Source organism: Condylura cristata, unplaced genomic scaffold, assembly GCF_000260355.1.
Source record: "Condylura cristata isolate star-nosed mole 26May11 unplaced genomic scaffold, ConCri1.0 scaffold00012, whole genome shotgun sequence".
In the NCBI taxonomy this organism is placed as follows: domain Eukaryota; kingdom Metazoa; phylum Chordata; class Mammalia; order Eulipotyphla; family Talpidae; genus Condylura; species Condylura cristata.
Genome location: NW_004567113.1, coordinates 22,844,408 through 22,868,258, shown reverse-complemented (window position 1 = coordinate 22,868,258; position 23,851 = coordinate 22,844,408). Strand labels below are relative to the sequence as shown.

At 35.8% G+C, this 23,851-nt stretch overlaps 1 protein-coding gene across 1 annotated transcript in view; it reads left to right on the top strand.

The window, feature by feature from the left end:
• The window catches only part of STAP1 (signal transducing adaptor family member 1), a 29,176-nt gene extending 11,768 nt beyond the window's left edge, over positions 1 to 17,408 (top strand). Inside the window, exons 3-9 of the mRNA XM_004681463.1 lie at positions 71 to 184; positions 2,024 to 2,080; positions 5,997 to 6,169; positions 7,981 to 8,109; positions 12,272 to 12,341; positions 15,831 to 15,927; positions 17,374 to 17,408. Of these exons, the coding sequence (XP_004681520.1) occupies positions 71 to 184; positions 2,024 to 2,080; positions 5,997 to 6,169; positions 7,981 to 8,109; positions 12,272 to 12,341; positions 15,831 to 15,927; positions 17,374 to 17,408 (675 nt within the window). The remainder of the gene's footprint in view (positions 1 to 70; positions 185 to 2,023; positions 2,081 to 5,996; positions 6,170 to 7,980; positions 8,110 to 12,271; positions 12,342 to 15,830; positions 15,928 to 17,373) is intronic.
• The last annotated feature ends 6,443 nt before the right edge of the window (positions 17,409 to 23,851 follow it).

Sequence of the window (23,851 nt, the reverse complement as noted above, 5' to 3'; positions counted from 1 at the left end):
TATATATATATATATATATATATATATTACTCAGGAAATAATTTCATGAGATTTCCCTTTATCTTTGCAGTATGTTGACAAGTTAGACATCCTAGGCCTCACATGTCTTACTGACCAAAATTCAACTGAAAAGAATTGTGCAAAATTCACCCTGGTTTTGCCAAAAGAGGAAGTGCAACTGAAGGTGAGTGAAGAGAAGCAATTAGTCTAAAATAAGTTGTGGTTGAAAATAGCATTCACCTCTTTGCAACGCAGTGGTTATAGTAAAGAGGAATTATAAGAGGGGTACCAAGTCTCAGACTTTGCTAATATATATTGTCTTTCAGCAAGAACTACAATTTTCTAAATCAGGGTTTAAAGGCCATGCTCACTTATTCAGTATATAAGCAAATTGAAACCATAGCTTCTGTCCTTTGACAGAGTCAGAGATCCACTGGCATTTTAAAAAGTTGTTTGGCTCTCATGAACATGCATTCACCAAGTTCCCAGATGATACTATGACATGTCCAACTTGACACATTTGGAACTACTGAATTAGACAAATCTGTATTTCACAAATTGAGGACATTTTGCAAGGCAGTGATCTAAACTTTCAAAAATACCAGTGTGACAAAAGCCAGAGAAAGACTGTTCCCCTTTTTGGAGACTGTAGAGGCAGCTGAATGCATTAAGCCCTGGATCAGATAAGAGAGGGGAAAGCTATAAAGAACATTATTGAGACAATGAGAAAAAGTTGAACTAGAACTGTATATTAGCTATAGACAATTTGTGAAATATGATGGTAATCCCATGTAACTTTAAATTCCATATGGGTAGCTATCTGTTAAATGCACAGATAGCTGGAATCTATGTAGAAAAAAATCATTCTTGAATTAGCATTCAAGGTGAGTCAACTCAAGTCAACTAACAACAGCAAAACATAAAGAGAACAACTTGCAACTGAATAAAATGTAGTAGGAGTTAAGCTTTAGTGTACCAGGAATCATTTAGAGACCTAATTCCCTCCTCTAAAGCTGGGTCCCGAAATCTAATTTTAAGCAAGTTCCCCAGATAATTAGGGTGTTCTGCCTAAGAGCACAGGGATTGGAGTCAATGCCTAGATTTGATTCCTAACCATTGTATTCACTGGCTGTGTGATCACAGGCAAGTTACTTAACTTCTTTATGTCTTGGTTTCTTCACTAGAGGTGAGTCTTTGCTAAGTGTGACCCTACTACTAAGGTCCACCTGGATTAACTTTATTAAAATTATTATCCATTTCCCTTTCCTTCAATCCTCATGGAATTCCAGTCTCTCTAACTGCTCATTTATTTCCTTCTGATACTATAAAATTTCTTAATACTATGTTTATTACTTATTCCTTGCTAGATCCAAGCTGTATGAGAACAAGGGTTTTGTTTTTTTGTCTGATGTTAAACACTACCTAGAATAGTGCCTAGCACTTGAAGGCATAATAAATCTTGACTGTACTAGTAATTTAGAGTTAATAAAACAGTTTTCTGAGGATTAACTACCTTGGTCCCACCAGATTGCCCCAAATTTACATCATTCAGGTTAAATACCACAGACAGGAGTAACCATTTACTTGACCTACTACAGGAGTAAGTGAACTAACATTTATATATATTTTTTTGCAGTTAGCAAACTTGTACAATTTTATTTATTTTGTAAGCAAGCCAATTAACTCTTGAAACTTCTGACAAAAGAAAATAATTTTTAAATAGTTCTTAATATATTACTTCATTATAAATGCACATGAATATTTCTGAACAAAAGGAAAATGAATTCTTTCTGCCTTTCACCTGATTGTAAGTGTTTAAAAATTACAGTTAACCTTTTAAAACAATGTGCTACAACTGGAGAATGTGCATTTTGTCTATTTTGCTGGATTTTTGATGTTAGCACATTTTTAATTTTAAAAAATGATCATGAAATTTTGAAGTTATCTAAGTTACGAGTATTAATGATCACAGTCATTCATATGTTTTCTTCTTGGTATGTGGGTATTTTGTCTTCACTTTCAGACAGAGAATGCAGAAAGTGGAGAAGAATGGAGAGGCTTCATTCTTACTGTAACAGAGGTACATTACTCTTGATTAATTGATTGATTCAACAAATATTTGCTGAACACCATGCCAAGTGAAAGGAATTGAAGACAGGGCACTTGAAAAAGACAGATAGGAAACCTTATACTTAATTTCCTTTTTTAGCCAGGTTGATGCAAAGGAGAAAGAAAGTAAATAAGCAAACATGATCATTTAAAATTGTGGTAATTGTTATGAAGAAAACAAACAGGGCAATATGCTAACTAGACAGTAATAGATGGCCTGGGAGATTACTTCCTGGTCATGTCTTTTATACATACTTGCCTACATAAGTTCTGATATTTGTAGCCTAGACAGCATTTTCTAAAATGTTTTCTAATTCCTTCTTATTCATTTAATACTTATTCACTAAATGTTAACTGAGATGGAACAATGAATAACAGGCAATATAAGGAAAGTTGATAAAAATGAAAAGCCACCTTTAAATATTTATTTAGTGCATCTTAAGACAAAGAAATGTTTGCTCAACTCTGTGACATGATATCTAATAAGATATGCTTTTAGTTAGCAGTTGTAGAACATATAACAACCATTTTTAAAAATAATATAATAGGGCCCTCCCTGGTGGCGCAGCGGCTTAAAGCACAGCACTGGGAAGCTTAAGCCACTTCCGCATGAGTTTGATCCCCGCCTGCCCCGGAGGTGACCACATGGCGTGGCAGACCTTTCCCGGCCAGCCCGTTGCTCCCCTCAGCAGTGTACTTCGTCATCGATCTGCCTGTTCTGCTCCCTGCTCTGTCCCTGGTGAATCCTCTCAACTCTCCGTATCTCTGGCTTGTACCCCAATTCTGTATGAATAAATAAGTAAATCTTTAAAAAAAAAATAATAATATAATAGTTTGTTTTCACATCATTTTGTGCCTTTTTCCAGCTCAGTTGCCCATGTCCATCACCATAGTACAGTGCACTACCCGCCCTTCCCCACTGTTTTTGATCCTATTCCCCACTCCATCCCATAAAATGTCTCCGGTATATAGCTGTTCATTATTATTAACAATCATTATTTTAAATAAAGCTGCTTAGCAACTATCTTAGCAGCAGAAGATATTCTGATAACCAGTCCACCAAAAAGCACCATGTTCTCTATTAAGAATAGGAAATAGGATAAGAAACTTTTTTGCTTATAAAGCTTGAGTGAAAAAGTTTATCTAAAGCTAGGTCCTCAGTAAAGACCCTGAAGTCACATGAAATATGCACTATTGATTATTGCGATATTGGATGTTAATTCTTTATCTCAGCCAATAACAGTAAGAATCAGAGTTTCGACTACTATTGCAGTCATAGGAGACTAAAGAAGTGGGGTAGTTTAAGGTGTGAAAGATATGAGAGGAGGGAGAAACTCTCTGGGGAATTGCAGTCTCCACGTCTGCTGTGGGTAGTTGTCAATGAACTTCATACATTGGAGTACCAGTTCCCAAGGGTATGTAATTATGTCAAGGAGTATATTAAGACCACTGGGAATACTTTGGTGTGCATCTTACTGCTACACTAATTATACTTGATGTTTTGACTAACAATTTTTGTCTTGAGGAAAGAATAAAACATTATTTTTGAGGACCCTCCCTAGTCGTGCGTGGGTTAGGACACAGCACTGCAAACTAGCCGCAGATGCTTCAATGTGAGTTTGATCCCCCTCCCCGGAGGTGATCAAAGGGCCTGGCAGATCTCTCCTGACCCACCAGCTGCTCCCCTCAACAGTGTACTTCTTCTATCTGCCTTTACTGCTCCTCACTCTGTCTCTGGTGAATCCTTACACCACCCCTGCACCTCTGGCTTGTACCCCAGTTCTGTATGTATAACAAATACATCTTAAAAAAAAAAAACCATTGTGCTACCAGGGAGAGCCCTGATTTAAAAAAAACAAAACATTATTTTTGAAGGCATACATTTTATCATCATAGGAATCCTTCATAGGTCATATTTTCCTTATTTGATTTTGAGGGAACAGAGAGATAAAGAAACTAGCCCCAAATCACACAGAATAGAGCAGAATTGAGACTTGAACCCATGCAGTTTGGATCCAAAGTCATGTCTTTTAATCTCAATAATTCTCAGCTACCTAAAAAGCATTATTTTTTTAAAGATACTTTCTTCCATTCAGTATTTTTTTATAATATAATAGTTTATTTTTATATCATTTTGTACATTTTTTTTTCATCTCATTTCTAATCCCTGTGGGTTTCCCATCACCAAGTCACCCATGTGCCATCATCATAGTCCCGTGCACTTCCCTCTTCCCCCTCCCCTCCCCCCATTTTTGATCCCATTCCCCACTCCACCCCCACAAAGTGTCTCTGGTATATGGCTGTTCAATATTCTTATCATTTTCTCGCCTGGTCCATTATACTCCATTCAGTATTTTTTTAGGATTTATTTATTTATGCATACAGAACTGGAGAACAGGCCAGAGGTGCAGGTGTGGTGAGAGGATTGACCAGACAGAGTGGAGAACAGAATAGGCAGATCAAGTATGATCTGCCGCGCCATGTGGGTCACCTCTGGGTGACCAAACTCATGCTGAAGTGGCTTTAGCTTCTTAGTGCTGTGCTTCAACCCACTGCACCACCAAGGAGGGCCCACGTTATTTTTTTTATATTAAGATGCACATTGGTATATTGCAGAATTTAAAATAAAATTCATGCGAATTTCTAAGAGAAGACAGGCTGCCTCAAATGTTGTGCTCTGTGAATATTGTGCTAATATCCTAGATCACTCTGAATTACATAAAATGGAATTTGAACCCTTCAGCCTCTACTTACTGTCTATGTAACCGTGGACTTGTTATTTAATTTTTCTGAGTCTTGTTTTATAAAGTAAGGATAATAATACCTATTGTATACATTACAGTGCAGATTTTCAACAATGCTTGGTTATAATAGGCAGTTAATAAAGAATAACTGTTTCATAAGTTTTTCCTCATTCTAATTTTTTTTCTGGACATATGTGAAATAGCTTATTATAATTTAACTTGTCATCTAGAAGGATAGTCTCTAAACCATTTTGATTGTATATCCTTTTCAGCAAATTTTCATTTCAAACTATGGGTATGTAGCTATTCATGCTGTAAAACAAAAATAATAATAGAAATTAATGAAACAATAAGTAAAATGAAAACTGAAGCTCTAGTGTTTTTTTTCTGCATTCTCCTGGGAAACATGCTCCATTTGCTACTCAGTCAGGGCCATCTCAAACATATACCTGGTAGGGTGACATAAAAAATATGCTACTATTCAGGTTACACCAGCACACTGCCTGTCACAATGGGATCTAAAATCTAGGGCCTGAATATAGATCATGAGGAAAGAGATTACTCAACTCAAAATACAGCTCTAGAAAAGGTTAAAAAACAAGTAGATCAGTATCTTAATTCTTAATGTGCATGTGAAAGTTTGAAATACTTACATAAATGCACCAAGATGTAGATCTCTTATGACTGATTTTCAGTGAACTAATAAATTGTTCCTTCTCTACCTCATGTTGTCATGGTTGGTGGTTTGTTCTAACTTACCTTAGGGAGAGCAAGGCAACTTGCAGTAGCCTGGGACTACCCTTGCAGCTAGAACTAACGAGCTTAGAATGGAAAATGAGAGGAGAGGTCTATTATTTGAATTAGCTTGTAATACAAGATGGATATATTTTGCTTTGGGACAATCAAAAAGAACATCTCTTAGAAGGTCAGCTATCCTATGCAGATAATAGTTGATTTCAGGGCAAATTCTGAGACATCTACCTTATACCAAAGTCCTTTTTTCATGATTCTACTCATTGATCTCTGTCAAAATAACTCACTTCTTAGGGCATGGTGGGCCATTAGCTAATTTGGTAATAACTAATTGCCAAAATCCGTTACTTCGCTATTTTCTTATTTGCCTTTTGCTTTATTTGATGTCAGCTGTCAGTTCCTCAACATGTATCCCTCCTTCCTGGACAAGTAATTAGACTGCATGAAGTCCTAGAGAAAGAAAAAAAAAGGAGGATTGAGACAGAGCAGCTACCAAGTACATCTCTGGAAAAGGAAAAGGAACCGGTTGAAGATTACATGGATGTACTGAACCATATGCCAGCGTAAGTGCACAACAAACTCTAATTTACATATTAGATTGTCAATATTTATTTCAAATTATCTAGTCATTGACCTCATTAAATCAGGGACAATAAACTGCCTTGTGGATAAACAGCACATCTCTGAGTACATGCCACATTTCCTTTTCTATGCATGATCAAAATGCAGATTTGAACCAACCCTCTTACCACACAGGAAATCCCCTCCACCCACACCTTTAGGCCAAATAGATTTCTTTCCAAAGCTCAAACCTAAATAAAAACTGCTGTGAAGAAGAAAGGAAAAGATGTTTTTCACAATGCAAACTTTATGAATGACTGACTTTCTGTTTGAAAATTATACCAAATAGTTTTGAATACCTAAGTGTTCCATTTAAATTGTCCTGTCCATCGAGAAGTAGTCATTGAGCCTGTACTTTGAGGAAAGCCTTGTGTTAAGTGTGGAAGGTACTGGAGAAGTAAAGAGGCACAGAGCATGTTAAATTCAGCAACATTGTGTTTATTTTTTTAATCTTAAAAGTGTATAAGGAGCAAAGAACTCAAAGTTATAATTTGATTTTTAACATTTATTTGACCATCTTGAAACAAATCCAAAAGAAATAAGTTATGACTAGGAGAAAAGTGGATTCCAGGTCTACTATATCACAGTTAAGGAGATTATCCATTTTCAGTTTTTAAGAATTTGAATGTGAGTTCTTTGCTCCTGATCCCTTGGTCTCCTTGTCAGTGAAACTTGTTCTAGTACCATCTTTGACATCTGGTTCTGATACATATTCTATCTGTAATATTATTGCTAAAATCTGCCAACTATCATTCTTAGCTAAAACCAGTGACAGCTGATGACTTGATAGTTAAAAGTCACATAGAGATTAACTTTCTTTTGGCTCAGTAAAACAAGGAATATGTTACTACAAATACAAAAAAAAAAAAAGATTAAAATCAGTCTTTGTCCCACCACTCAGAGGTATTTGCTGTTTATATTTTGTATTTTGGTATGCTTTGTAACCTGCCAGACTTTTTTCTTGTACTATGTATTTCAATGATGACAATGTTTACTATAAAACATTTTCTTTAACAATTTACATCCAAAAACACCACCAAATGTGGGCCCTCCCTGGTGGCACAACGGGTTAAAGCACAGCACTAAGAAGCTTGAGCCACTTCCGCATGAGTTTGATCCCCTCCTGCCCAGGAGGTGACCACATGGCGTGGCAGACCTCTCCTGACCTGCCCGCTGCTCCCCTCAGCAGTGTACTTCGTCAATCTGCCTATTCTGCTTCCCACTCTTCTCTGGTGAATCCTCTCACCCTCCACATCTCTGGCCTGTACCCCAGTTCTGTATGAATAAATAAATCTTAAAAAAAAAGACCACCAAATGCAGTAAGAAGGGAGTGTGTTCAGACATAACCTTTAATAAGTTATTTAAAACTGATATTGAGAAGCATGTATAGAAATGCTTAAATTCCTGAAAAGAAACCACCAACAAATATTTATTCAAGAACCCATTATAAAGCCACGCTAGGGATATATTTCTAATTCTTGCCTTATATTTTCAAATGGTAATGGTGACTTTGTATTGATCAAAAGTTTTTTTTTCATGTCCTCCTTGGTTAAAAAAGACTTTTGTGGGGAAGGAAGGAGAATCTTAAAGAAATACATCATGGTGGCACAGGCTTGTAATAATAGTATATAATCATAATAATGAATCTGGAAATTGTAATAAAGTTAACTTCTTTAAATTTCTTTGAGAAGCATGTTTTCAAGCATGATCTTCATCAATTAAAAATATTATGTTTTCTATCTTACCTTTGTAGATGTTTTTATACAGTGTCCCGGAAAAAAGCAACTGAGATGCTTGAGAAGAACCCTTCCTTGGGAAATATGATCCTGAGACCTGGTAGTGATAATCGAAATTACTCCATCACTATCCGGCAGGAGATGGAGTATGTTTAATTAAAACATTTAACATTGTTAAACACACTAGCGTTGCATACTGAAAAGATGGCAGGAATATTTGGTGGTGAATGAGATCCTGACTCAAAAGATGAAGTGAAAGAATGTGTGTGTGCATGTGTTTCTATCACGGACTCAATGTCAACATAAACTTCTTGTGGCTTCATTATTTTTTTCTGATTATATAGATTAATATTTGAAATTGATAGAATATCATAGATTATACAATTATGATTTGATTTTTAACATTTATTTGACAATCTTGAAACAAATCCAAAAGAAATAAAAGTTGTGACTAGGAGAAAAGTGGATTTTGGGTCTACTATATCACAGTCAAGAAGAGTATCCATTTTCAGGATTTAAGAATTTGAATGTGACTTAAAATTTAGAATACCTTTAAATGTTTGCTTTACTTTTTAAATAAGACATTCTACATTTTATCATACTCAGTTTTCTACACCCTGAAAATACAAAGCTCCTTTTAATATGTATCACCAAATTTTTAAAAAGAATATAACTACTTGAAAGCAAAATGAGACCACACATGAACATCACTTATTCTTTTTCTTTTTCATATTTTCTTTTCTTGGTTGACTTGAGTGTTTGGTTCATTTGCATATGAATCCATATATTACTATTCTGTGTGAAATGAACAAAATCCTCGACATAAGTGTTCTTTAAAGACTATATTTTTCTGCACAATAGCAAGATGGTTTCTTTCAGGTTGTTTTAAATGACCCCAGCTTTTGCAGAGCTTCTCTTAAGCTATGAGAAATAACAGCATTTTTTGCCGCAGATATGGTTTGTGACCAAATGCAATGAATTTCTATACTTAAGATATAAATTTAGTGTTATAGTTTTTATTTATATTTGCAATGTATTTAAGCTTATAGGAAAGACTGGCAAAGAAATTATTATCAAAGTTAAGTAATTCTAATTTAGCTAATTCCCTTCCAGTTTATGTACAAATTCATGCTTTTACTTTTTTTTAACTGATTTTTTTTTATTTTACAAAAGTTTATTTTTACATCATTTTGTACATTTTTTCCCCCATCTCAATTGTAATCCCCGCGGGTTTCCCATCACCAAGTCACCCGTGTGCCATCACCATAATCCCGTGCACTTCCCTCCCCAACCCCCCATTTTTGATCCATTCCCCACTCCACCCCCGCAAAATGTCTTTGGTATATGGTTGTTCATTATTCTTGTTATTTTCTCGCCTGGTCCATTATACTCCTGCTATGAGTGAAACCATCTGGTATTTTTCTTTTGCTTTTACTTTTTTATAGTTGATTACAACATGATCTTAGATACTTAAAATATTTCATAAAACTTATCACAACTCACAAAAGAAAAAAGTTCATATTTAGAAACAAAGAGTGAGGTAGAATAGTCAAACTACAGCCTTTTAGTAATGGAGTCAGCCAGTAAGTCAGGACTCATTTAGGTTTGGGGGAATAGCTTATGCCTGGAAGTGGCTGAGATAAATTTGAGTTGCTATTGCACTTTTTTTTTTTACTTATAAGTTGATGCTGACGGTTAGTATAGGTGCTTTCTAGTGCCACCAGACAGTTCTTTTATTAATTTAATGTTTTCTGCAAATCACAATTTTAAAGGGTAGCAACTGTATAGACTATTAGAATTTTAACTTGTTAGACTGTGGAGCTTAGTGTAAGAACTTTGGCAGAAGTCTAGACTGTTAGGATGCACCTGTGTTACCCACAAAACCAATTCATTATCTTACAGGTTGTAGGAGAAATGTTCAGCCATGCAAGTTAGATGACTGTGTCTGGTAAAACACATGCTGAAAAGGACAATTTGGTTTACAAAGCAATACTTGAAAGTGAAATTATCTCTATCTGTTAACAAATCAGCTACTGGAGGGACCATTATGGCTCTAAGGAAGAAGCAAAATTCACTCTGTGCCAAACTACCAAGGTCTTCTCTTGATATAAAGTATCAACCACCTTTACCCAGCCCACAGTGTGTGAATTCATAAGACATAAGGCCATTCACACAACAACTTTCATAGTTTGTCTTGGTTTTTTGAAATTGTTATGACTACATGGCAAGCTAGTAGTGTAAATACTTTGGAAGGCAATTAGCCAAGGAAACAGTAGAACATATTTACTCAAAACTCATACCTTTGCAAAAATCAAGCTAAGAACAAGTTTGTACAACCACATTTAAAGTCATACATATTTTTTTTAATAACAGATTCTTTTTGAGGTCATAATCAGGAAATCTCAAGATAGAAATTTATCAATCTCACCCCCCACACACACCTATTCTTTTGGAAAAACAAAACATGAAAGAAAAACAAAGGTCAAAAGTGAGACTCAGCTTATATGACTTCAATGGAATTTTTTTCTGGCTTAACTTCTGCTTCAAAACTTAGTTCTGTTGTTCAAAAGTTCTAGAGTCCCTATTAACCTTGCTACTTTCCTCCCACAGATTTTCTATGAATGATAACGATATGACTATTTCTAACAACAACTATTATTGTACCCACTGTTTGTGGATAATCTGTTGAGTGTTTGACAAATATTCCCTGTAGACACAGTAAAAACTGAGACAGTATTTTCTGTTTTACAAACGAAGAAGCTGAGATTAACAGAAACTGCTAAGTTAAAACACATTTAAAAATATTTTAAAAAGTTGTATGTTTAAATGTGCCAGACAACAAACTAAGGATTTTTTCAAACATTAGTTCATTACAGTTCTTGGAGGTAAGGCATCACCATTTCCATTTAATATAGCTGAAAAAAATGAAAGCTCAGAATTTTCACAGAACTGGTGAGTTTTCAGAAGCAACTGTTTGCTTATAAAGGTCTTTTTTATGGTAAGGGTAAAGGTAAAGACAGAGTCAAATACCCCAAAGGGAAGGTGCTGGTAAGAACTCTACTGTTCAAAAATGTTTCCCTCAGAGTCTGTAGCTTATTTCTGAAAGTTTAGAATTTAAAAATGCCTTTTTTTTTTTTAAGAAGGGAAAGAGTTTATGTTTTATCCTGTGATTTCAAAGTAAAGCTCTGGAATGAATCATTAGAACTAGTTTATTAACAGTTTTCCATTTACTGTGGTAATTGGATAATGTGATATCTAAATAAGGGTAGATTTGGATGTAACAGTAGATAAAGTCTCTTGATTTGAAGTATAATTCAATTATAGGGGAATGTTACATGGAAAGAGAATGATGAAAAATTTCTTCAGAGAAATTTAATTTGATAGAAAATTTTGCTTTAAATAGCTTCTAATTCTGTTGAATTAGTTTGTCTTTCAAGTAGTTGGCAGTATAGTAAATACTGTTAGTGCTTCAATATTAGAAAATATCTTGGTCCTAGCATTGCTGCTATATGAATCAAAATAAGTCAAGGCAAACCTACTGTTATTCATAATTAACTGTCATGAACACTGATTTATGCTCTTGGTATGCTCTTAGTATAAATAAGAGTACTGACCTTTGCTCTTATTTCCAGCAAATAACACTAAAATTCAGTTTCATAAATATTTATTGTGTCTAATGCTAGGACACAAATGTAAATAATATGCTTCTTGTCCTTAAGCAGCTCATAGTCACTAAAGATGTTTCAAGGCAGTAATAATTTCAGTAGAACATGACTGAAGAAGACATTGATTCATCTACTGTCATTATAGTCCCACCTGTGAGTTAATACAGTGTCTAAGATCATATTCTATATCCCGGTTAGCCCTGATAGTAGCAAATCTTCAAAGTGGTGTGAGAGCTAGTGGGAAAAACTAGCTTGAGGGTTTTCTGGTTGGAATGGTGAAGTGATGTAGGAAATAATTTACTTTTCAGGATTCTTTCCACTTGTTTTAATTAGGTATAGATATTTGATTGTATATGTCTACATAACATTTAAAAATGTCTACTTAGTAAATTACTGACATTAAAAAAATCTCTGTAAGATTTTCAGTTCTTGATTTCCCTTTTCCTCTCTGTGGTGACCTCCTCTATGGCACAGTTTCCTGATATCCTTTTTGCATAACCCGCTCACCCATAGGGACATAGAGGAAAAGGCAAATGAAAAAACATAGGTTTGTTTTACAGGTGATATTTATACTTACTTTAGTTTAATTTGATCCAATTACATAATCAAATAGAAATTAACTTTTTTTTTTTTTTAATTTTAGTATGCCAAAAATCAAGCACTACAAAGTGATGAGTGTAGGAAACAACTACACTATTGAACTGGAAAAACCTGTGAGTAGCTATTTGTTGTTGAACAAAATTTTTCCTGTTTCTTACCAAACCTACCTTATAGAATACAAAGAAAGGTGGGCAAGCAGCTAATATGATGAAACTACCAATGTTAAGGAGCCTGACACCCAGGATGAGAAGTTAGTACTAACAGCTGGTAGATGAGAGGCAGTAAAAGATAATCTGCTAAAATTTCTCTTCACCTTTTTCTCTGAAAATTTTATTAATATAGTTGTTTCAGGGAGAAAAATATTTTCATTAAGCATTCTGCTTAATAATGTGTTTATTTTTAATTGAAAAAAAAAAAAAAACAACAACAAAACTCTAGTCCTTTAACAATGGCCATATAGAAGTTCCTCTTGCCATGCAGAAATCTCTCAAGTAGCAAAGTAATGTGGAGAGGGTTTCTTTCTTGGCTGCAATTCCTCTCCTACCCCAGCTGACTTATGAAGCAAACCATATAATGTTAGAACCAGTAGGTACTGTATTAGGCACAGAGCTAAGTGCTTTACATGTACCATCTAATTTAATCTTTATTACTACTCCAAGATCATGCCATTTAAGCAGATGGAAAACTGGTATTTACACTGGTTTTAACTAATGAAAATATAATAGTGTAGTCTGTGTTCCAGGATGATGAAAAAAGAAATGTAGCTCTGATTTTAGGTTGCATGGTGGTAAAATTATACTAGGAAAGTGATCTCACTTGAATGCAATCTATGGATTTGAAGCTACTGACATCTCCAAAGTTGAGTTCCTAGTTCCTGTGTCTCTTCAGGCCCACTGTGTTGATCAGATAGAGAAAGGGACAGGAGAGTTGCATTTGATGTTGTGACCATAATTCCTAGTATGCTATGGTACAGCATCTCAGTTCTCATGTCCATGTCTCATGTCCATTAGAATTTCAAAAATTCTAATGAAGGAAATAGAAAAAAAAAATGCTTGGTGATAATCCAATGGTTTATCATCCAATGGTTAGGGGAGAAGAATGTACCTGTATAACTGGTGAACTGAGATTCACTGACCAGTCATCAGCCCAGTGGACTACAGTAAAAGGAATATTCTTTCATCTTACTCCTAACCCTGTGCCTCAGTCAGCTTCTCTTTTTCTGTGTATTCTTTTTCCTCTTCAAGTTTACCTAGGATATTCAGGTTTATTTTATTTTATTTTGTTTTATTTTAAGATTTACTTACTTATGCATATAGAAATGGGGTACAGGCCAGAGGCACAGGGGCGGTGAGAGGATTCACCAGAGACATAGTGGGGAGCAGAACAGGCCAGCTGATGAAGTGCACTGCTGAGGGGAACAGCCGGCAAGACAGGAGAGGTCTGCCGCACCATGTGGGTCACCTTTGGGGCAGGGGATTGAACTCGCACTGAAGCCGCTGTGGGCAGGTTGTAGTGCTGAGCTTTAACCCACTGTGCCACTAGGGAGGGCAGAGATATTCCAGTTTAACCTGATGCTGCCTGTATGAAAACAGTGGGTAGCAATACATTTTCAGTTACTCCTAACCAAGTAAACTATGCTCTTACAATGAGGTATTAACACGTTAAATTCTCTGGTTTTAAGAGTTCTTTGTCTTCCAGTTGAAGAAACAAACTACTGTAACTTAAACAATAATGCATTTATTTTAATAATAAAAGAACTAAAGTGTGACTGGAAGACTAAAAAAAATATTTAGAGAATAGAAAGAAGTTACAGGTTTCCCTCACTACCTGAAAGTAGAATGTTTTGTGAAAACTTTTGTGTAAAACAAAGAAGCACTTACAATTAATTTACATGGAAGAAGTCTGCAACTTCTTGAAATAACTTGATAACTTGAAATAACTTAATGAAATCTTACTAAACACCTAAAACCTAAGACCAACATAGAGTAAAACTGGGAACAATGTTATACGTACACAGAGTTGCTATGAGTAGTTTCCAGGATGGAGCTTGATGCAGCCACTCTTACTGCTTGGGGAGTACTTTGCGTCTGGAATTGTGTTGATCGCCGCAGCACAAATGTTGAATGCTATTTTTGCCTTTTGCCTTTTGTTATAACAACAAAAATCCTCTTCAAATTTCTAAGGGATAGTGAAACAGTGTAGTGCCAGCAGCCAGACTCCTGGAGCCTTCCGTGGCTTTTTCAGGCTTGTAATGATCTTTCTGGCCTGTACCTCAGTTCTGTATGCATAAATAAATAAATCTCACTATGCCACTTGTAATGAGGCAACCAGGTGCAGGTCAAGCAAAGGGGTCAGTGAATCGTCTTTCTTTCTGGGCTCGGCTTTCTCTACTGCCCTCTACCACATCCCATCCATCTCTGCAGCGAGGCCCTTATAAGCTCAGCCTCTCCACTCAGCCAGGAGTGCATCATCAGGCACATGTACCCAGAGTGGAGACTCCCAATTGCCTCCTGCATTCAAGGCCCCAGGTGATAGCCACAGTAGCCAATGGCACACACACAAAAAAAGCACAAAAGCCTGAGCAATCTTCATTTACCTTACAAACTAGTACAATGTAAGTCGTTTAGAAAAGTGAAATGACAAAATGCAAACTTTAAAAAATGGGATACCTGTAAATGCAACAAGAACCATTTTATTAGGAAGTTGCTATTCTTCCTTGTTTCTGATAGCCAAATTCAAATTTTAGGAATGCATCATTTTCTGGCCTAATTTGAGTCACATTCTCATGCAACATTTGGGAAAAAACAAGATACCTGATTTTTTCCCCCCTAAAGATCTATTTATTTATTTATGAATTCAAGAGTGGGTTTTTGGCCCACCTGACAGAGTGGGAAGCAGATCACGCTGATCCAGTGAAACACACTGATGAGGGGAACAGCAGGTGAGACTGCAGAGGTCTGCTGCACCATGTGCGTCAGCTCCCAGGCCAGGGAGAGGGATCTAATTCATGATGCTTTGGCTGCTGATAGGTTCAGAGAGCTGAGACTTAACCACTTGCACCCCAAGTAGGCCATGGACACCTAGTTATTGTCTGCCTAAATGTATCCATTGGGGGCCCTCTCTGGGGGCACAGCGGGTTAAAGAGTGCCAAGTGCGAGTTTGATCCCATCCAGGAGGTGATCCACGTGGTGTGGCAGACCTCACCTGTCTTGCCTGCTGCTCCCCTCAGCAGTGTACTTCATCAGTCTGTCTGTTCTGTTCCCCACTCTGTCTCTGGTGAATCCTCTCACCATTCCTCAGCCTCTGACCTGTACCCCAGTTCTATATGCATAAATAAATCTTTTAAAAAATGATTCATAAAAAACATATCCATTGGGAAAGGGGAAGTCTTCATCAGGGAATCAGATTTGGTTATAAAGAATAAATAAAATGTATGTGCAGGTAGAGCATTATCTCTTCAGAAAATCATCAAAGTAAGATACTGAGATGATGTTCTGGAGCTCAGAAAGTACCCAAGTGCATCCATTAAGTTATAGTTGAACTTTCTCTTTTTCTGTTTTTACACAGGTGACACTGAGCTTTCTCACACTTTCTCTTTACAGGTTACACTCCCAAATCTTTTCAGTGTCATTGATTATTTTGTGAAGGAGACACGTGGAAATTTACGACCATTTATATTTTCAAGTGATGAAACCCTTGGTATGTTCTTCACTTCATTGCTATAGTCAGGAAAGCAAAACAAAACAAAATGTCTAAAAATAAAAACCCCTTGAATGTCATTTGTAATGCCAGCCAGGTAGGACTGTAGCTCATTCTTTACATTTATCCACTTGGATTCCTTTTGTCATTTACTTGGAAAATAAGGAGTCCCAGCATATACTGGCCAAGAGTATGGGCCTGTTCTGGAGGATGAAAACCTGGAGGCATGTGCTATAATTGTTAACTTCATTTTATCACTCTGCATGACTTTATCCACCAAGTTCAAGTGAGAAAACTAAAATGATAAAGAGTCATAGGATCTGAGCAGGTAAGTTTAAGATACAGTCTGTCAAAAATGTTGACATTTTTAAGGGTTAAAGTGGATGAAGATTAAAGAGAGAATTTGAGAATTGGCTATTTGGCTGTAAATGACTTGAGTGAGAGTTTTTGTTATAGTATAGAATTCAGAGTACAAGCAACACAAAACAAGGATTTGACTGGATGACCGGGATTGTAGTCAGCTAGATTATAGAATTTGTAAGCCCTCCTCTTCATACAGTATTAAGGATTTAAAAAGTGATAGCAGATAATTAAGCCAAACAGAGAGCACAGCTCACATGATGGATAGCGGTTTGACTGATTGGAGCAGGCTGCAGTGATAATTTCCCTCTATTGTTTGAAACAATTGCTGGAACAAGTAGTCACTTCATTAGCTGTGACAGAAGCAATAATATATATCCAGTATATTTGGATTCAGTTATCAACTTCTTCATCCTAGAGCTTATGAGGGAAAACAACTTTGTTTGGCTACATGCATCAGGGCATATCTGGACGATTTTATTAAAAGGACAAGTTTAAAACTACAAATTTTAAAACATGGCTATAATATTATGATGTCAAATAGCTAAAAAACCCAACAAACTTCAGAATTTAAGGAATTTAGGAAAATTATTTCATATAGTGTCTACTTCTATATAAGTATCGCCTATACACTCAGTGTAGAAACATCTCTAAGGGTGCTCAGATGTTTGAAGCTTTCTGGATTTGATTTTGAGGCAGTTCACTTTTATTTTTGGTCAATTTTCATAGTAAAGACCTTTTTCTTAATGTTGAGCTGACATATCCCTCCCTTTAACTTCGCTATATTTATCCAATTTCTGACTATGAAACTGACACAATTTCAAAGCCCATCGTATAGTTATGAAGCTCTCCCTTGGTCTCTTTCCCACTCTCTCAATGATCTGAATTGTTGGTTCCTTCTGTTCTACTCTCCTGTCTTTGACCTTCTTCATATGCTAATTTCTGAAATCACTCTTTAAGTACAACCACAAGGGAGGAATACATTGCTATAAATAGGATGTATTTATACTGCATTACCTGGGCTTTATGTAGAAAAATACCATTTAATTTGTTATATTAACATAAGCTTTTTTCCTTTCTTTTCAGAGACCAAAGGATTTCCTGTAACATCTCTAAAGTAAAATAAGCAATTGGGAGGGGGATTGCAAATTGAATAAAATGTACCTCCTCCATGAATCACATTGTGACAGTTATCTAATGCTGTGTAAGAAATCACCTGAGATGGTGATTAAATCATCATTTTATTTGACTCTGATTCTATGCATAGGCAATTTGGTTTGGATTGAATCAGGCAGTTCTGCTGGTCTCATGGGGTGTCACTTGGGTGTTTATAACCAGCTTGTGGATTGACGAGGGCTGGATGATTCAAGTAGGCCTCAGTCATACATAGGGTGTGATAGTCAGCTGGGGCACCTAAACCATTCACCCTCTTCTTATGGTCTTTAAACCTTGAGGTTAGCCCAGAGTATCTCAGAGATCTCAGAGCAGTAAGAGCAGAAGGGTAGCTTCATCTTCTTGGGCTAGAAATCCTTAATATTGAGAATAAAGTATGGCTTATTAGGTACTTTTAGTATAGGAGAAACTATGAAGTAAATAAATAATTCCAAGTGTGATATATATTATGTATAGCTTTACATTTTAAAAATTGATATACAATAAAATTCACTTTTTTTCATATAGTCCTGAGTTTTGATAACTGCCACCACAATCAAGATATAGAAAGTTCTAGCACCCAAAAAGGGTCCTATTTTCTTCCTTTATAGACAACCCTTGTGCTCACTTACAGTCTCTGGCAACCACTAATCTGTTTTCCATCCCTATAGTTTTGCCTTTTCCAAAGTGCTTTATGAATAGAATCACAGTATGAAACCTGTCTGAAGTAAGACTAGTTTCACTCGTCATGTCTAAATTTGCGTAGTACTGTATGTGTTACTAGACACTCTTTTTTTATTGTGGAGTAGTAGCATTTCACTCAATGGAGGTACCAATTTGCTTCATTCACCAATTTAAATGTATTAGGGTTATTTCTAGTTTTTGGAAATTTATGAATTAAGCTATAAAAATATTCACATACAGATTTTTGTGTGAACATAGCTTTCATTGTAAAATATCTAGGAATGGATTACTGAATCATGTAGGTGTGTATCTGTGTAAGTAACTGCCAAAGTGTTTTTCAAAGGTCCTCCCTCTTTTGAAAATGATTATCAGTAACTGAAAGTTCTACTTGCATCCTCACTGGTCTTAGGTATAGTCATTTTAAAAAGTTATTTACAGAGGATAGCTTACCTTTATGCCTTTAATATGCATCTCCCTAATGATTAAAGTTGAGCATCATTTTTTGTGCTGTCACATATCTTATTTGGTAAAATATCTGTTGAAATATTTTATATTTTTATTGGGTTGTTTTCTTATGTTTCGGTTTTAATGGTTCTGTGTATCTTCTGAATACAAGTCTCTTGCAATGTGATTTACAAGTATTTTGTGTCCCTCCGCCCCACACACAACTTGTTTGCAGAACGCAGCTTTAAACTTGATCACTATGCATTATCAATTTATGTTTCTATAGACTGTAATTTTTGTGTTGCATCTAAGTATTCTTTGCTTTTCTCAAGGTCCAAAGTTTTTCCCAGTGTTGTAGTTTTATGTTTACAGTGGGACTATGATCTGTGTGGAATTTTTTGTTTCAGGTGAGAGGGATTGGTGAAAGTTCATTCAATTTTATTTGTATTTAGATGTATAATTGTTCAGCACGTGCTAAAAAAAAAATCATCTTTCTGAAATAATAGCCTTTGCACCTCACCTTTGGAAGACGTAAATTGTTATTTGTGTGGATCTTTTCTCACTGATGTTATTTTCCTAACCTTTTGTAAATACACTATATTGGTTATTGTAACTATAGTTATTGAAATCAGGAGGTATGAGTGTGACTTTGTTCCTTTCAAAATTATATGGGCTGGTCTAGCTTGTCTTTCAGTAAATTTTAGAATCAATTTATTACTGTCTATGGAAAAATCATTTGATTTGAATTTTGTTGATCTGTGTATCAGTTTAGGAGGAACTGACATCATGAAAACATTGAAGAATGAAATGTATTTTTTCATTTAATTAGGTTGCTTTGATATTTTACAATGCTTACAGTTTTCAACATACAACTTCTACATATCATTTATTTATATTAAGATCAAAGTATTTAATTTTTGGCTGCTATTGTAAATGATAATTTAAAAAATTCCGAATTCTAATTGTTCATTGGTAGTAATCAGAAATAGTGTTTTTGAATGTTTATCTTGTATTCTAAATGACCTTAAATTCATTCATTTCTAAAGGGTTTTTTTTATACATTCCTTAGAATTTTCTATGTAGAAATCCCACTTGTTTTTCACCTTATTGTACTCACTGGAATATCCAGAAAAAAAATGTACAGTAATGTATAAAGTAGATATCCTTGTCTTTACAAGGAAAATGGAAAGTTCTATGTTTCACATAGTGTAATGATGGCTTTTTAAAACATCGATTTCTCTTTAATTCCTAGCTGAATGCATGCTAAATTTTGCTTGTTTTATAAATCATGAATGGATTTTAATTTTGTCAAATATTTATGCATCTGTTGAAATGTTTTCCATTTTATTTGGCTAACATGGTGAATCACATTGATTTTGTACTTCTGAACCAGACTTGTATATAGTCACTTGGCCATAATGTATACTGTTTACCACCGGATTTGGTTTGCTAATAATTTGAGTATTTGAGGGAAATTGATATGTATTTTTTAAAATAATTGTTTTATTCAATTTGGGACATTATCAAAATGTGAGCTAGGAAGAACTCCCTTATATTTGAAAAACATGTAGAAAATTGGAATTTTTTTCTTCCTTAAATGCTTAACAGACTTCAAGATTTTTTCTGGTGCAAAGCTTCTAACAATGAATTCAATTTCGTTAATGATGTAGATATAGGACAATTCATCTATTTTTTGTGTTAACCTTGGTATTGTTTTTTTCAAGGAATTGTTTTCAGTCTACAAATTTATTGACATACAGTCTATAGAGATCTTCCTTCTTTCATTCCCGGTATTGATGATTTGTGTTTTATTTATTGGTCAGTTTAGCAACTAATTTATCAATAGAGCTTTTCAAAGAACCAGCTATTAATTTCAGCTATTTGATTTTTTTCAGTTGATTTCTGCATTTCTGCTTTCTGTGCTTTTTTTTTTTTTTCCTAACTTAAGGTTTAATCTGTTTAAAACCATTTTTCTTTTCCAATGCATTTACTGTTTTTCCCTAAACAATGTTTAACTACTTTAATTTACATTATGGTCTTTGAATGTTCTATTTCACATGAAAAAATGTACTGTTATATTGTTGGGAGGAGCGTCTCATAGTGGCAGTTCAACTTAGTTAATGGTGAATCCTCCAAAAATGTGGGCTTGTCTATCATTTGATCAGTTTTTGCTTCAGGTACTTTGAAATTGTTGTTAGTGTACTAGTTATCTATGCTGTACTAGTTATCTATGCTGCATAGCAGATCACTACACATTTAGTGGTTGCAAACTCACTTTAATGTTTATGTAATGGGAGTCTGGGCTTGGCCTCGTTTAGTTTCAGTATGAGCAGGGAATGAAAGTTTCAGCTAAATTGTCATCTGAAACTTGACTGAGAAAAGATCCACTTCCAAACCACAGATTGTTGGGTTAATTCACTGCAGCTGTAGGACTCAAGCAAATGGCTTCTTCAAAAATGGCAAAAGAGGTGAGTGGAGTAGAACTAGAATCTACTAGCAAGGTGGAGTTATATAGTGTAACATAATCATGGGAATGATCTTTGTCACATTATGTAACATACCCAGGGTATTGGCATTCCTTACCTTTACTTTATTCTATTGGTTAGGAGCATGTTACAGTTCCGATTCACCCTCAGATACAGGGATACAGATACAGGATTTATACAATGTGTCAACACCAGGACATGGGAATTATGTGGATCATCTTAAAGCCCGTCCACTAGAAGACATACACAGTTTTAAGATTGTTATGTGTTCTTGGTGGGTTAACTGTTATATCATCTTACTTTTTTTGAAGTGTACTTTGATGTTAATAAAGCCACTCCAGTTTAAAAACAGTATTTGCATGGGCTATCTTAATATTTAATCTATTTAAAATAGGTTTCTTATATATAACATGTATTTTACCTCATTTTAATGTGAATTTAATTACACTTAGTGTTATTCTGATTTGGTTGGGTTAGGTCTAGTGTTTTGTTTTGTCTATCAATTGTATTTCCTATGTTCCCCCAACCTCATCTGCCTTGTTTGGATAATTTGAATTTTTAGTATTCCAGTAATTTTGATTGAATCTTGGGGTAGTTTGAATATAGTGACATGAAACATTAAAATCTTTTGAAACTTTTAAATCAGACAACTATCCTGATTAGACTGAAATAGTTCTTCCTAATTTTATGAGGTGGCTCTGATAGCAGTTCAGTCTTCAAAGCATTTATGATGTTGCATTAAGTAAGCTTCGTGCATTTTTTTTCCCCCTAAAGATTTACGCATAGAACTAGAAAGTTATAGAGGTGTGGGGTTGGGGGGAGGATGGTAGGAGGATTCATCAGAAACAGAGTGGGGAGCAGAATAGGATGATCTACGGAGATGCCCTGCTAAAAGGTGAGACAGGAGAGGTCTGCTGTGCCATGTGGGTCAACTCCCTAGGCGGGGATTAAACTCAAGGTATTGAACTCAGGCCATATTGTGTTCGTACTGAGACTTAACCCTGCTCCACCAGGGAGGCCCTAACCTCACGCGTTTCTGTATCATGCCTTATTCTGGAGTTAGTGGTTTATATCCTGGTATGGTTCTCATAGTGTTTGCTATCTATTTTATATTGTTACAGTTTAGGGAGATAGGGGCACTCCTGAACCCCCAAACCTGCCTGCTCTGAATAGGTTCTACCATCCATAGCATCAAGACAAAACATAAGACCTTTAATGGAAAGGAACTTTAATGCAATTAACATGCAACACAGAAGAGACAAAGAACATAATTTCTACATCAAACATCTTAAGTTACCTCTCCCCTGTCCAAAAGGGAATGGCCCAAAGCAAGGCCTGAAAGCCTATCATAAGACTAAATCACCTTCTGACCAGGACCCATAGAAAAGGGTCAGATGTCCCCCCCAGACAAGTCTGGAAGGAAAAGAGCAAAATCAAAATCAAGATAAACACAGCCATAGTGAACCACCCCACAGGTCTCTCACCCACGTTACAACCAGTTCAGAACCAAGAAGCAAGCATGGCTTTTTCACGTCTTTTTCTGCTCCATGTGCCTCCCTAAGGTTACCTTCTGACTCTCCATCCTGCTTCCTTTCTCTTTAGACTCCTCTCCAAATTCCTCTCTTCTCTGCTCAGCTCCATCCTCCTTCTGGGTCAGGCAGGGAACCTGGAACCTCCCCTTTTTCCGGGTCCACCCTGTTACAATATCTGTTCTATGCATATGTATGTAGCTTGGGGGATGAGCCTGAAACTTACATCATTTCACTGACAAGGATGCTCTTTTCAGAATTTACCTCCAGTCTCCTTTTACCAAAGGTCCTCCTAGGTAGAAAATTGGGCCTACCTTAGTTGTAAGCATCTCTGCTACCATGTAATTCTGTGACCCTGGGGGTGGCTACCTTTGGGGTAAAAGTGTTAAAATAACAGAATTTCAACCAACTTTCCCACTCCAGACATTTCTCTGACCCTAGGATCCACTTTTCCTTGTTCCTTTGAAATAGTTTTGGGGTTTTAGATGCTCTTGAGGCCACCACTACAAGGCACACCTTGATTAAGGGTCAAACTAAGGAGGAGAGATAAAATAGAAAAAGGTTGTTAATGTAAATGTCAGTACATAAAGAAGCAATCAGATTACCATTGTCTTGTGACTGAGCTGGTTGCCTGCTCTGTGATCAAGAACATTACTTATTCTCTGCATTTCAAATCCCTTTATTCTAAACATTAGAATTAGTGGATTTAAAGGGAGTCTTCAAATAGTTATATTTACCCCTGGTGGAATAGGGGTTAAGTCTCAGAACACCACCATGGTCTGAGTTCAAAGAAAAGATGAAAGATGATGGTAAAGTGGAAAAGTGAAGTGAGAATTTAGATAATTCAAGAATACAACAGGGTGTCTGGAATTGAGAGGATCAAATTAATGATTGGTATAAAAGGAATAAATAAATAAGTAAAATATAAATTTTAAAAGACAGAAAAATAGAATTATAGGACAGGGCTAGAACAAAATCCAAAAAACCGATAAAGTGGCAGAAATCAATCTCAGTACATCTGTAATTATATTAAGTGTAAATGGCCTAAACACTCCAATTAGAAGACATGATTGTTGAATTGCATTTAAAAATCTCCTAAATTTGGGCCTCACTGGTGGCTTGTGTACAAGTCTCAGCTTTATCCAATTATTGCCGGCTACTATGGCATGACCCTCAGCTAGGGAGCTAGCCCACATGGCATAGGAGACCTCTCCTGTCTTGCCTCTGCTCCCCTTGGCAGTGTATTTTGCTGGATCCACTAATGTGCTT